At 41.1% G+C, this 16,187-nt stretch overlaps 1 protein-coding gene across 1 annotated transcript in view; it reads right to left on the reverse strand.

The window, feature by feature from the left end:
- Nucleotides 1-10,447: 10,447 nt before the first annotated feature.
- The window catches only part of Tex11 (testis expressed gene 11), a 220,992-nt gene continuing 215,252 nt past the window's right edge, over nucleotides 10,448-16,187 (reverse strand). Inside the window, exons 29-30 of the mRNA NM_031384.2 lie at nucleotides 11,501-11,665; nucleotides 10,448-10,860 (exon numbers count right to left, since the gene is read on the reverse strand). Coding sequence (NP_113561.2) covers nucleotides 10,705-10,860; nucleotides 11,501-11,665 — 321 coding nt within the window. The 3' untranslated portion in view covers nucleotides 10,448-10,704. The remainder of the gene's footprint in view (nucleotides 10,861-11,500; nucleotides 11,666-16,187) is intronic.

A 16,187-nucleotide genomic window follows, 5' to 3' on the forward strand; every position in this document is an offset into this window, starting at 1 on the left:
CCTGCAATTCTATCTGTGGTGCCTGGGACTTCACCTCTAGAGGGCTGACATGGCCCCACTTTCCTGCTTTGTTTCCTATAACACACAACTCTTTCCTGGCCTGGTTCTACTCTCTGTATGCAGCTTTTATTGACAGATGTCTTACAGCTCTGCCATCTCCAACATCTTGCAGTCTTCACTACAATGCAGGTCTTACCTTCACAGCTCCACACCCTCTCAGGCTCCTCTTCTTGCAGTGACCCCAGCACTGCCACACTTTGCCTGCCCTCAGTGGTTCTCTGAAACTGTAGAGGAACAGCACATGGCCCCTCACGCTTGTTCTTTCCATGCCTCCAAAGCCTGCGGACCTTGGGATGGACCCAAGTCCCTTAAGCCATATTTGCAGTAATGATTGCATGCTGTTTTCTGGGAGCAGAAAACTCACTAGGCCTTTTCATTTCACAAATTAGAAGCTTAGCTATGTGGGAATCCTTGACCTGAGGGCACCGTTCCTATTGTTCCACGGCTTGGTGGCACTAATCTTGATATTCAGTCTCTCTCAGTACGTGCTGTACATTAAGCTTCTCTGTACAAACTGTATCTTTTTGATTCTCTTCTACCCCACTTGCTCTTTGCATTGTCCACTCAAATAAGAAAACTCAGTCATCACAACGTCTTTATTAGGGTGTCTGTCACTGTGATGAAACACCATGACCCTAAGGAACTTGGGGAGGAAAGGGTTTCTTTTGCTTGTGCTTCCACATTATAGTCCAGCATCCCTGGAAGTCAAGGAAGGAACTCAAGGTAGAATTCTGGAGACAGGAGTTGAAGCAGAAGCATGGAGGAGTGTTGTTTACTGGCTTGTTCTTCGTGGCCCATTCAGCTTGACTTCATATAGCACTCAGGACTACCCAAAGGTGGGCGCATATCAACGACTAATAAAAAATAATGCACCTCAGGCTTGTCTACAAGCCAATATGGTGGGGGGGCTTTTTCTCAGTTTAGGTTATTTTTCCTAAAATGACTAGCTTGTGTCAAGGTGACATACAACTAGACAGAAAAAATGTCACCTTGACACACAGACATAACACTATTCAACTAGAACCATTTCTTTCTCATTTATCCCCAAGATGGCATATTTAATATTAATACCATAATGCAACATAAATAACTTTAACATTTCCCAGTCTGTAAAAGTTTAAAATATCCAAAGTTTCTTTCAAAGCTCAAAGTTTCTCTACAATAGCTAAACTTTCTCTAAAATATCCAAAGTCTCTCTAAAATGTTCAAAATCTCTGTAAAATTTCAAAGTCTCTTAACTGTGGGTCCTATAAAATGAAAAAATAAGTCTCATAGTTATTTAACTCCAGGAAGAACCAGGGCACAGTGGCGATTTGAACAAAGTAAAACTGAACTCTAACACTCGCAAAGAACCCAGTGTCTAATATGTGAGATTCACTCATAATCTTCTGGGCTCCAAAGGGCTTGTGGAAACATCCACACACGGCACACATAGCTTGTCTTGAAGGATCAGGTCAGCACCACTTCCAGGGGTTCTGTTGTCCTGGTATACTGGCATCTTTACAATGCTGACTCTCCATTGCAACTGTGGCTGCAATAGCTTCACCAGTACCTACACCAATAGTGTCTACTTGGCTCTCTTTAGGGATTCTAAACCTGCCGCATAGCGCAAAGCCTCAGTTTCTCTCTAACCTCCTTCCACATGCGCATTGGATCTCACCAATGACCTGTCCTTGCATATCATGGTGTTAAGCCGCAGCTGTTCTTCATGACTCTGTTAGACTTTCAAAACAATACCATCTGGAAGACTCCTTTTAAAAAGATGTATTTATTTTATAAATGTGAGTACACTGTAGCTGTGCAGATGGTTGTGAGCCTTCATGTGGTTGTTGGGAATTGAATTTTTAGGACCTCTGCTCGCACGGGTTGGCCCCGCTCACTCTGGCCAACCCTGATCCCTAAGGCCCAAAGATTTATTATTATACATAAGTACACTGTAGCTGATTTCAGACACCCCAGAGGAGGACATCAGATCTCATTATGGATGGTTGTGAGCCACGATGTAGTTGCTGGGATTTGAACTCAGGACCTTTGGAAGAGCAGTCAGTGCTCTTATCTGCTGAGCCATCTCACCAGCCCTGGAAGACTCTCAAAACACCAAATTCAGCTACCAGCATGAGATTCAGCCTCAGACCCCTCTGGATCATAGTTTGTTTCACTTTCCAGGAAACACTTCCCAGAAGATTTCTATTGTCCCAGCTTCCACTTTAGTGGCTCTGGTTGTTTGTTAATGACAGATAACTCTTCAGCCCCCCCCCCCCAACCAGAACCACTATTTATTTATTTATTTATTTATTTATTTATTTATTTATTTCACTTTATACCTCACTTACTGCCCCCCTCCCGGTCACCCCCTTCCACAATCTTCCCCTTTCCCCCTCCCTTTCTCCTCTGAGAGGGTGGGGGGCCCCTGGGTATCCTCCCTCCACCCTAGCACATCAAGTCTCTGCAAAGCTAGGCACATCCTCTCCCACTGAAACCAGACAAGGCAGCCCAGCTAGGAGAACATATCTACCCCAAGCACAGGCAACAGCTTTTGGGATAGCCGCTGCTCCAGTTTGGGACTCACATGAAGACCAAGCTGTACCACAAGTTCTTAGTAAAAATATATAGAATTGCCCTTATAGTCTTCATAAAGCTCCATCATCTGCATGTCTCCCAACATTCTTTATTTATTTATTTATTTATTTATTTATTTATTTATTATATGTAAGTTCACTGTAGCTGTCCTCAGATACTCCAGAAGAGGGCATCAGATTTTGTTACAGATGGTTGTGAGCCACCATGTGGTTGCTGGGATTTGAACTCAGGATCTTCGAAAGAGCAGTTGGTGCTCTTAACCACTGAGCCATCTCGCCAGCCTGTCTCCCAACATTCTTATTCTCTACGCTCTCACAGAACAGCCCACTGAGCTCTGACCATTTGATGTTTATTTTTTCCAACCCAGAGGTCAGATGCCACTAAAACATTCCCCTAAACATATGGTCATGTCTGTCCAAGCAATACCCCATAACCTTGTACCAATTTAGGTCTTAGAATTTCAATAGCTATGATAAAATATCATGACTGTAAGCAATTTGAGGAAAGGGTTTCTTTTGCTTACACTCCCACATCATAATCCATTACTGAGGGAAGGAAGTCAAGGCAGGATCCTAGAGGCAGGAACTGAGGCAGAGGTAATGGAGGAGCTCTGCTTACTGGCTTGTTTCTCCTGGCTTGCTCAGCCTGATTATAGCACCCTTGATCACCAGCCCAGGGGAGCCATTATCCACCATGAGCTGGTCCCTCCCACATCAGTCATGAATCAAGAAAATGCCCCACAGGCTTGCCCACAGGCCAGTCTAGGAAGGACATTTTCTCAAATGAGGTTCCCCTTTCCAAAATGACTCTAGCTTATATTGAGTTGACATGAAACTAGCCAGCAGCCCATGCCACAGATAGTTAAGACATCATGCAGTCTTGAGATTTCCTTTGCCAAAGAAATTAGTCCAGTACTTTCTATTTCACTTCAGGTAAGTTTCCAGAACATGGGCTCAGAAAGCAGAAGGTGCCACCCATATTTAGAGTGTGTTTCCCTGCTTCAAACAATCTGATCAAGACTATCCCTTACAGGAGTCCCAGCAGCTAGTGCTTTAGTTGGTTCCAGAAGCAGTCAAGTTGACAACCAAGATATAGCCACCTACCAAGATATAGCTGCCTACCACCACGTGGCATGTCCATGCTTATAACTCAAATGGTGTGGCTGGTTTTCCTTGACTCTTACAATCTTATCTGGGCAGATGCTAAGATTTACAGCTTGTTTGCTGGTATCTTTTCCTTTCAATCTCTAATAAAATTGTTCTTGAGCATCATAAAAATAATCCTTCAGTGGATTGTATGATAAAGTCCAAAGTCCTTAGAAAGATAGTGGGAACTCTTTACTCAACCTTTAACTCTTCTTCACCCAGCATTCCCCGTTGACTCCTCTGTACAGCAAGTACACAGAGCCATTCATGGTGCCTTGTACAGAAAGACTCCACCTTTGCTCTGCGGTTTGCTCTCTCTGGGAACACCCTTATTCTCATTTCTTATGTTCAAATCTCATATTCGCTTATCTTTCTTTTTGTCTTGGTCTGTTGCCTAGGATGGCCTAACCTCCAGAGTGCATAGAGGCATAAAGTGCATACAGCGCTATAGGCATGCCCCACCATGCCAAGTTCAAATCTTATCTTTAAAGCCTACTTCAATATTCTCCACAAAACATGTCCTGGTCTTCTACTTTGGAATCCTTGTTCTTCCTCGACTAGACACTTCCACACAACCCTTGTATTTCTAATACTGTATTGGTTCTACTCTTAATAAAATGTAAGCCCACCCTTTTCTGCTATCAGAACATAAAACTTATAGAAGGGAAGACATTGGTCTAAACCACAACAGTTTACTGGTTAGAAGAAAAGATGAAAGAATGGATAAATGCATGAATGGGTAATCACTGATGGCTTCTCAGTTAGTAGCAGGGAAAGGGGCTGTAGGTATGTGGGCTGCTACATGACTATTGTCACTGATCATGTATTCTCATCATCATTTTCCAGGGGGCTGTCTAACACTATCAAGTCAAACAAATGCTGTTCACATTCACCTCTTCCATCTCTTATTTTAACAAGTCGCCCTCCTGTAGAGGTGAACTGCCTCACAAAAGGTGAGACTCTCTCAAGGACTATGAAGTTATGGGGGTGGGGTGGGGTGGGGCAGGGTTGAGGACTTGCAAAAACCAGTTGGTTTTGCTGTTGTTTTAGAGACAAAGGCTCACTACGCAGTCCAGGCTGGCTTGAACTAGAGATCTTCCTTCCTTGGCTTCTTAATGGTTGAGATCATCAGGACATACCTGGCTTATTTTATTTTCTTATGAAAGGAAATCAGTACTTTGGAATAGAAGAAAATACATGAAAGATGAAATGGATGCCTTTTTGAAGTACTAGGGATTTAACCTAGGGCCTTGCATATAGTCAAGTGCTATAGCACTGAGTTACATTCTTAGATGGAGATGGCTGTATTTTGAGATAGAATTTTAGAATAAAATGGTATAAAATTCTAGATTACTGGGCTCTTAGCTAAGGACAGAGCTCTCTGTGATAACTTGCGAAAATATTTCTCCAAGAGCTTTGATTATATGATAAAGAAAACTTGAAATTGAAAGCAGAGAGGAAAAGAGAAAAGTACTTTGATATTAAAATCAATTGCCTGTAGATAATCTTAGATATGACATCAAGAACAGCTCTCAGGGAGCCACTCGAGAAGCCTAAGAAAATCTAGAAAACAAATAGAACTTACAACTTCAGACGTTTCTGTTCTAATACGCAGCAAACACGTATTTTAAAATCACCAATATTCAACTATTTTTTTTACCTCATTTGGTTCTACCTAACAGTAGAAAATAAAGCTGAAATGTTAAGTAAAGCATACAAGATTAGGTGCCATTAAGCTTTAAGAGGGATACAACTTATAAGAGGAATCTGGCATTAGAAGGAATATTAAGCAGACATCCTTTTGAATGGGAGGTGACATTGAACTACATAAATGTAAGTTTACAAAGGTGAAGGCAGAGTCCTCTATAGAGTTATAACAGCTACAAGGAGAAAGGAAGAGAACTTACAGGGTACATTATAACATTACATAACCAGGAAAATAGGCAGAAATGGATGCTCTGTATTGCTGATGGATGCAGAACACACAAGTTTTAACATGACGAAATACAGCAGAACTGGGAGGCTTGGACCAGAGTTGCTGTGTTGGACACGGTGACACACACCATAACCCTAGCATGTGGATGCTGGAACCTGGAAACACCAGGTCACCCTCAGCTTTACTCGGAGTTGGAGGCTAGCCTATCTCAAAACCAAAGTTACTTTAAGATTCACTCACAAAACATTTAAAGATTTTTTTCCTGACAATATTACCAATCAGAAAGAACAACAAAATCTACAAGAAGATTCTTTGATATTCATAACTTAATTACATACCCACAATGGATTGACCCAATAATAATTGGTGAAGTAGAAATCTGAAGAGTGACCATATACATTGTCCTAGAATTTGTGAGAGTTTAAGACTAGACAGTATCGAAGTGTTTTGTCTTAAAATGTCTGAAGGCAGACTTGAGAAAGTTCCCAGGAAATAAAGGCGATGTGAAGGCAAGGGGAGTAGGGGGTCCTATATAACCTGGGGCCTTGTGCATTCTCAGCAAGAGCTATACCACAGAGTATCTCCTAACCCTTTTGCTTTTTATTTTGAGACGTGTTCCCACTAAGTTATCTAGGTTGGCCTTGAACCTGTGATACTCTTACTGCAGCACCAAGAGTAGGTAGGATAACAATTATAGCACTAAGACCAGCTTCGATCTGACTTTAAATCACATCTGTGTCACTGACCAGCTGTCGTGTTGTGGTTTGAATGTGCAATGTCCTCTGTAGACTTAGGTATTGAAGCTCTTGGTTCCCCACCTGATGATGCTATTTAGAAAGCTTTGGAACCTTGGAAGGTAAAACCTTCCTGGAGGAAGTGAGTGCTCTCTGTCTCACTCTTCATTCCCTGCTTTCTAAAAGAGTGGATTCAATGTAACTATTCAGTCTATTGCTTCTGCCATTACAGCCTTCCCTGCCTACTACCAAGTCTTCCTTGCCACAGTGGACTGTCTCCATCTGGACCTGTAAGCCAAAACAAAGCCTTTCTCCCTTAAGTTGCTTATGTCAGGGTATTTTATCACAGCATCAGAAAAGTAACTAAGACAGTTCAACTAGCTTTCTTAAACTTTCCAAGCTTCATGTTCTATAGAAGGACAAGAGGGTGAAGGGGAGCCGAGAGAAGTCTGGAATCACTGAGCTGACAGTTGTTTTGACCATTAAATGAGAGCATGTTGTTAGAGTCCTCTTTAAAGCTGGACATATAAGCAGATAACTTATTAATGTCAGTATATATGGAAAAACAAGCATAGACATTTCATTTCATTCTTTCTTTCAATAATACTCATAGAACGTGCCAGCTGCTGTGCTAGTCACTGGGCTGTACAGTTGTAAGGAAAACACATTGTAGTGTCTTCCTGGGGCTTTTAAGAGATGCTGCAGGATGGTGCTGAGGGTGTAGCTAAGCTGGTAGAATGCTTCCTCTATTATGCCTGAATCCCTGGGTGCAATCCCCAGCACCCTATAAAGTGAGGGTGGCAATGCACACTTGTGATCTCTGCACTTGGAAGGTGGACTCAGGAGGATCTGGAATGAGCTTTGCAGATGAGTGGGATAGTCAGAAAGGTGGGGAAAATGGCAACACTGGAAGGGTTAGAAATAGGTAAAGGAGGGAAGACTACAACAAATCTGAGTACCAGATTGAAGATGGAGGTCAATGCCATGGTTTTATACTTGTGCGCGTGCATGTTGGGAATAATGTATAAGTATGTATATATATATCTCCACATGTTTCTTTCCTAGCTCTGCTCAATCTGAAGAGTGTCACCCCAGCTAACAATGAATGTTAACTAGGACTTAGATCTTGTGACCTGTAACCATTCTCTATCCAAAAGAAGCAGATTTCTTTGAACAAATCACTTATTCCGAGATCAGGGCAGGAAATGTATGAGATGAGCCTGGAGATCTCACTGTTCCACAGGTTAAGAAGTACTTATAGAAAATGGAGACATGCCAAAAGAGCACAGAACAGATAATGATAATGGTGAATTATTATCCACTGAACAAGTAAGACTCTGCTAATGTATAAATAAAATGTAGGTTAAAAGGAGGAGTGGAATAAGGGATAAATAAGTGGAGATAAGCTCTGTGGCAGAGCATTTACATGGACAAGGCCCTGGAGAGAATAAAAAGTGGAGAGGCAGAACATGCCTTATCTTGTTAAAGCCAACTAGGAAAGGGAACAATGGAGACAGAAAATCCAACAACTGGCAAGCCACTGCAGTAAAATGGACCCAGGTAAGACTTATCAATTGATGCAAAAACTTGCTTGTGAACATTAATGAGGAACAGGATATTTACTTAGCCTCAAATTACCTTCCACCAAGAACTCCATAATTACTCACTAATTACTAAGTACAAAATGTTTATCAATTAACCTTACCCTGGAGAAACCTGGCAGAGACCGTCTTAACTTTCAGTCCGTAATAGGGCAGATTGACACTGAGTGCTTGCTGGTGGGCAACGGAAAGCAACGTGACCAGGAACACTGCTTTTGTGGCTCTGCTTGTCCAGAGTGGGTAAACAGAATCTAATCAGCAGCAAAGATCTGACCTAAACTTCAGTTCATGCTCCAAAGCCATTAGTCTGTGCTCTGAAATGTTAAGGTCATTTGCAGGAGATGAAAGGAACAAGACAACTAAGTGCAGCTTCTGATCTTGACTTTCTCAAGGACTACTGCTGTCAATGGCCCTGTGGAACACATGGCAGAAGCAAATCACTGCTGGGTTTCTGATTCTGATGTTTCCACTATTGTTCTGGATCGATTGGATTGGTTTTTTTAATACACTCACTCTTGTAGATGATGGTATGTTTTGTTTCTAGCTCCCTACTCCCCGTGTCTCACCATGCACTCCTTACAATGATGTTCCAGCCACGTGACCAGAGCCAACAAGAGCCCAGCAGCCACGGACTGAAACCGCTGAAAGTGTGAGCCAAAATGAATCTTTCTCCCTCGAAGTTTTCTTAGATATTTGTCACAATGGAAAATTGACTAAATGGTTTGTACACAGTTCATTCTGTTTAAAAATATCAGCATGCAAAGTTTGAAGTGAAAACTTCAGAAGCCTATTAAGAATCTGAGAAAGTTATACTGGCAAAGACATCATGAATAAGAAGCATTTATACTTAAGACTAAACTCAGATATCAAGCCCTGACACATGCATAAGAAACTGTGAAATCTGTCTACTTTCAAATACATCACATCTCACAAAATTCACTTTAAATATTATTTTTTTTAAAGATTTATTTATTATTATATCTAAGTACACTGTAGCTGTCTTCAGATGCACCAGAAGAGGGCGTCAGATCCCATTACGGATGGTTGTGAGCTACCATGTGGTTGCTGGGATTTGAACTCAGGACCTTCGGAAGAGCAGTCGGTGCTCTTAACCACTGAGCCATCTCTCCAGCCCCTAAATATTATTATTGAGAATGTGTATAACAAAATATTAAACATAATTTTAAATATCATTGAGAATATGTATAACAAAATCTCTCTCAGGTTTTAGAACTAGGAGCAGAGTGACCAAAACATAGCGACTAAATAAAACTGAGTGATTGAATACCATAGTTAGAAGGTAATAGAGGAACTCCTCTCAGGTTCATGGTGGTATGTCTTCATGTCACCTGTCCAGCATGTGACATTCTTCAATTCCAGAATTGCTAGATTGTTCCTCCAGTCTTTCCTCTGTGTCAACTGCACCTTCAATGTTCTCCCAATAATGCTAGATGGTTGACACACACATTTCGGTTTACGGGTTAGAAAAAGTTGAGAGGTCAGTATGAATGTGATGCAGAAGAGTACTTGTTCCTGAGAGTCTGTGAGACAATCTCAAGGGACTGAGACAGCAAGCAAACAGCAAACAGCAATGTAGCCACATCCATTGGATGAAGGGTGCACAGCAGGTGTTTGTGCTTACCCATGACTTTTATTACATATGCAAGTATTCGAAAACCAGTGCTTGGAAATGTCATAAATAGAAGAGAAATCGGGAGAGAGAGAGAGAGAGAGAGAGAGAGAGAGAGAGAGAGAGAGAGAGAGAGAGAGAGAGAGAATAAGAGCAATGTGGTACTACTTAATGTTAGTGCAGGCAGACTGAGAATACTGAACCCTCTTTGGAGTGTGAGAATTGGTTCTTGGAAGGGAAAGGAAGGATCATAGGAGGAATGGCTGAGAGGCCAAAGGATACTGAACCCAAAGAAGAAAAGGCTGGACGATGGGGTGATGATTTCTGTCTGATTCTCTAAAGGGCACCTGGAATGGAAATAGCAGACTTATTACTGGGAAACAGATTTTTGTTGAGTATAAGGAAAAGCTTTTTACCAATTAGCCAAGGCAAAAAGAAGGGTGTGTTTGAAGAGTCATAGGATATGATTCATTCTCAGTGCCCCACTCTCTGACAGGTTCTGACTATGTAGCACAGGATGTGTTTTAATAGAGTGCTCAAAGAAAGATCTCATGAATCTGATAAATTCAGAAGCCAGTGACCACTAGGCCCTCCCAACGATGTTTATGGCTCTGTTCTCTCTCAGCTTAGGGAGTTTGGGCAGGAGTGGACTTCCATTTTATTCACATGGGGCGTCTTGCCCTAGCATGGACTGTTTCAATATAACTCTTAGCAGTTAGGAACATTCACCTTTCTTCTAGAAATCAGCTGATCAATGGGGTGAAAGTCAAAATGCTTTTATTTGAGAAAATTTCAGTCAACAAGGCTTAAGAAAACAAAAGTTCCAGGGAACATATGACACACACTGAAATAGTCAGCGGCTCATGAATATACACCTTCAAGTTGCTGTGAGCTAGTCTGCTTTCTACAACCTCCTTCAATCATTATGACTCTCCACTGAAAAGTAAAATCACTCTTTACTTTTATCACATGTACCCACAGTGACCAGAGGGGAGTATCAGATTCCCTGGAACTGGAATTACAGATGGTTTTGAGCTGCCACGTTGGTGCTGGAAACTGAACCTTGATCCTCCGGAGGAACAATAAGTGCTCTTAATTGTTCAGTCATCTCTGTAGATCTTAAATCCGTCTTTTTATCTAATATTTCCATGAGGTTGGCATACAGAAGATTCACCTGAGAAAGAAAACAGCAGACAGACTTTAAGAAAAAGGAAAAAAAAAAACCAACCAGTGTGGGAAAGCTTCCCAGATCCACAGTGATGGCACAGTGATGGCCCTTGAGGTCTGAAATCTGAGTTGCTATTGGGAAGAGGAATCTCAGTACAGTAGGCCTGTTTAATTAGGAACAGGCAGCTCTAGTAAGGAAGGTAATCAAAACAGAAAAGATTTGTTGTTCTTATTTGGTAACAAGGCTGTTCCTTACCAAACCTACCCTGGTTAGCAGGTCTAGGTGCTTGAAACACAATAGTCCCTGGAGAAATGCCTGTTTGACCAGCCATTGTTTGCACAGAGGCCAGCTCTTACCCACACACATTGGCACTGACAGTGATTTATCTTTCCAGAGTGCACTCCTGGCAGTCCTCATAATTAGATTCCATTCAGTATCCCTGTTTCCTCTTCCCCACCCTTTTTGGTTTCACTCTAAGAAATTACTACACAACCTCTTACCACATGAATTGCTACAGAAGCTCTGAGCTCTTCAAAGATGAAGATCTTTACCTAGTCAAGCAAGGTAGGATGTGTCTTTAAGGGAGCCTTGCATGCCTTCTGTGCCCTCTAAGTTATGCCACCCACTGCAGGCTTCTCCCTCCTACCTTTGCTTCATAGCTTGTTTTGAGGGTGCTAAGGTGGCCAAGGAAATCCAATGCCATTGCAGCCCACCTTTCTGCAGATATATACTTGTTCTTGCTAGACATCAGTATTCCAATATTCCAAGACTTGATCATTAGCCATACAATCTCCTCTTCTGGGTATCCTTCCTGAAATCCAAGAAGAGTGGGTGTTTTCAGTTATCATCGCCACTACTGATTGCAACACTCTATCACGTCCCATTACAGTTAAGCACCGAGGCTAGCACAAAGGAAAGATTGCTCCTGGAGAACAGGAGAGTACATTGAAGGTATGGCACTTGTAGAATGTTCCACAGTGAAGTCTTAGGAAGTGACACAAATATAGGAAAAAAAAAAGCACTGAGGCCCTCCTCTACCGAGAGAAAATGAACTCAGAAAACCAGGTCTTGGTCTCCTGGAAGCAAGAGAAAAATATGTATCCTGCTTGGATCTTTCATTGCTGCCATCCTCAGCCAATTATCTTCACAATCCCAAGATGGTCAAGAAACTGTTTTACTGAGTCTCTTAATTTCCTTGACCAGAATGAATTTCTATTCTTGAAACAGTAATAATATTAATCGTTAGTGTTGAGATAATCTACTAAAGCTATGAACAAAGGTCACATTTCTGAGATGGTCCCACAACCTTGTCAATGGTTTTTAACTCCCCTAATCACAAAATTACATTAATGTCTTCATAGTATTCTGCAATGGTGAAAAGGAGTGGTGTAAGAGCAACTGTCCCTGCCCTTGTCTAGGAGATGGGAAACAGAGCGTTCATGCTGAAGCCTTCATTTACCCAGTATGTCTCGGCTCTGGAGGGCAAAGATGCCATAGAAGACTTCAGAAAAGCTTCTTGAGTGGCAAGGATGTCATTGGCTTTTATTCATTATTGTTTTGCTTAAGATAGGGACCTTCCTATTTTGCCTAGTCTGCTCTGAAATTTTTGGGTTGCTGTGATCGTCCTATCTCAGCCTCCTGATACAGAGCCATACTGCCATACCCAGCTGACCTTCAATTGGATCTATAAAAAATGCTATGTATAAGACACCATGATAATGAGGGTGTTGGAAGAGATAAGACAAAGCTCTCATCTTAAAAGACACGTGGCAACTTTTGGAAACAAGGCATCTGCATATAAAGAAGACTTCATGGAGCTGAGATTATATCTCAGTAACAGAGTGCTTGTCTAGTTTGTGAGACCCTGGATTCCACCCCTAGTACCACATGGGAAAATGAGTTCCCAAGGTATTATTAAGGGTTTGTTAGTGTGCCATGGACATTAGGTGCCCCAGTACAGTGATCAAAAAGAACACTAGCAGAGCTTGGTCAGAGGCAGTCTCATTTGCCTGAAATATTAACCTTATAAACATCTACTTTTCAAATTTAGTCATTTCTTTCTCTCCATTCCTAAAGCCAGCTTTACATTTCTCTAAGTTATACCATAATTTTGAAATGTTATATATTTACTTCTTCCAGTCTATTGAAATTTTTGTGGTACAGGATTTTTTGTTTCATTTTTGCATCCTTGGAGTCCAACACTATGCCTGGCACACAAAATAGGCACAGTTGCTGAATGAATTAATGAATAAACAAATGATACAATCCTCAGTTAAACACTACCATCTCAGTGAAATTTACCTTGATTGTTTACAACGTTTTTTTTGTTTGTTTTTTTTTGTTTTTGTTGTTTTTTTTTTTTTTGTTTTTTTCGAGACAGGGTTTCTCTGTGTAGCCCTGGCTGTCCTGGAACTCATTCTGTAGACCAGGCTGGCCTCAAACTCAGAAATTCACCTGCCCCTGCCTCCCAAGTGCTGGGATTAAAGGCGTGCACCACCACGCCCGGCTTGTTTACAACTTCTTGCATAAACGTTTGTTCCCTGAAATTCTGTTCACAACCCTGTAAAGCACTTCTAATATGTCACTGTTTTTCTCCTTTACCCAGCAGGGGTGAAGTGTCATTACAGCAAAAGGTCATTCATTTTGGTGTATTCAAAGCCTGGCACGGTATTTGGTACATAGTAAGAAGGTGGTTATCTTAACTACATGAATGAAGTAATATTCTATTATATGGAAATGCCACAATAAGGCATTTTGGTTATTTGTCTTCTTGTTGTATGAATGAATCTGCTCTGAGCATTTGTATATGAGTTATTATTTGTATGCATTTCTCTTGGGATGGAATTTCTGGATCATATTGTAACTATACTAACCCCCTGAGGTGCTGTCTGGCTATTCTTTTTTCCTCTTTTTGCAGTACTAGGAATCAAATCCAGGACCTTACGTATTCAAGGCATGTATTCTACCACTAAGCTACACTTCCACACTTCAGCTGCTTTTCAAAGCACCACTTTATGCTCACAGTCTCTATTGAGAGTACCAATCATTTGTCAAGAGTGGTTTCTCTCCGTCTGTTTGAGTATAGTCACTTTATTGGATGTAAAAGTGGCAGATCGCCTTATTATTGCATTTTTATTTACACATTTATGATAATTATGCTGAACATCTTTTCATATGCTTACTGGTCATATGAGTATCTTCTCTGGGAAAATGGCAACCTCCATACTTTGTTCACTGGAGGAGAATGTGGCTTTCTTTATGGAGTTGTAAGATTTCTTTATACATCCCAAAGGTGACTCTCTTCTCTCCAACATTTACTACCAAGCTTTTAGTTATCCTTTTACTTCCATAATCGTGTCTTTTATAGAAAAAACTAATTGTTTATTTTCATTTCATTGGATACTTTTATAATAGGATATCTAAGAATCCATTTCCCCATACAAGATCACAAAAGATTTTCTGTTTTAGAAAAACTAAGCCAGATGTGCACAGTGTACAGCAGATGCAGGAGGATCCTTAGCTATGTAATGATTTGAGGACAGGCTGGGCTACACAAAACCTTGTCTTAAAAAAATAATAAGGGCTGGAGAGATAGCTCAGTGGTTAAAAGCACGGACTGCTCTTCCAGAGGTCCTGAGTTCAAATCCCAGAAACCACATGGTGGTTCACAGTCATCTGTAATGAGATCCGATGCCCTCTTCTGGTGTGTCTTAAGTGTGTGTGTGTGTGTGTATCTATCTTTAAAAACAAAACAAAATCTTTGAGTTAGCAATGAATGTGAATCAATGGAATAGTGGGCTACTTGTATTTCCATATCTGTGAGGCTGAGCAACTGCTAAGATGGGTAAAAATTGCATAGAATAATAAATAGCAATGAAATTATCAAGAAAGGAAAAACTACCCATGGCAAGACTGGTGATTAAGAAATATAAGACATAGATTTGTTCCATTTTGTTTGAGATACTCTTTATGTATCTCAGGCTCTTCTTGAACTCACTATGTAGCCAGGCTCATCTCAAACTCAGTCTTCTTGCCTCAGTCTCTTAAGTGCTAGGATTATAAATATGTTCCACTATGCCTGGCTCTTAGACACAGGTTTTTTTTTTAATTAGGTATTTTCCTCATTTACATTTCCAATGCTATCCCAAAAGTCCCCCATGCCCCCCCCACTCCCCTACCCACCCATTCCCACTTTTTGGCCCTGGCGCATATAAAGTTTGCAAGTCCAATGGACCTCTCTTTCCACTGATGGCTGACTAGGCCATCTTTTTTTTTTTTTTTGGTTTTTTGAGACAGGGTTTCTCTATATAGCTCTGGCTGTCCTGGAAATCACTTTGTAGACCAGGCTGGCCTCAAACTCAGAAATCTGCCTGCCTCTGCCTCCCTATTGCTGGGATTAAAGGCATGTGCCATGACGCCCGGCTTTAGGCCATCTTTTGATACATATGCAGCTAGAGTCAAGAGAGCTCCGGGGGTACTGGTTAGTTCATATTGTTGTTCCACCTATAGGGTTGCAGATCCCCCCAGCTCCCTGGGAACTTCCTCCAGCTCCTCCATTGGGGGCCCTGTGATCCATCCAATAGCTGACTGTGAGCATCCACTTATGTGTTTGCTAGGCCCCGGCATAGTCTCACAAGAGACAGCTATATAACGGTCCTTTCAGCAAAATCTTGCTAGTGTATGCAATGGTGTCAGCGTTTGGAGGCTAATTATGGGATGGATATGGCAGTTAGACACAGGTTTTAAGCAAAGACAAGTAGCAGGAAATAGTGTGCAAATTGTACACAGCAGGAAGAGGAGGAGGTGATGGTTGATAAACAAGGCAATGTTGATTACTGTATGGAAAAGGAACATCTTGGTTTTGAGTTGGATGAGGTTCAGAGTAAGGATTTAGAAAATATAAGAGGTTCTAGAGACTTGTGGGGAAGAAAATGATATACAAACGTTTTATTTTGGGAAGATATACTTTGATAGGGATACACAAGAAAAACAAAAGAAGAAAGAGCCAAAGAGAAACTAAGAATCAAACTGTAGAAACAGGAGAAAACAAATTTTCAAGTCTAATTCCAAGATGCCTTTGCAGAAACCATAATTCCAACACCAGGGACATATGAGATTTTGATGAAGGGAAACCCAAATATCACCATATTGTAATGAAAGAATTCTAGATTCACTTCTCATCTTTTCCATTATATATATTTACATGCTTAGTATAAGATATTTAAACTTTCAATATCTCAACTGACAAAACAATGACTTCAACTTAGTATGGATGTGCGCACCTATAACCCCAGCACACAGGAGCCGAGACAGGAGGATCAGGAGTTTAGCAC

Source organism: Mus musculus, chromosome X, assembly GCF_000001635.26.
Source record: "Mus musculus strain C57BL/6J chromosome X, GRCm38.p6 C57BL/6J".
Lineage (NCBI taxonomy): Eukaryota > Metazoa > Chordata > Mammalia > Rodentia > Muridae > Mus > Mus musculus.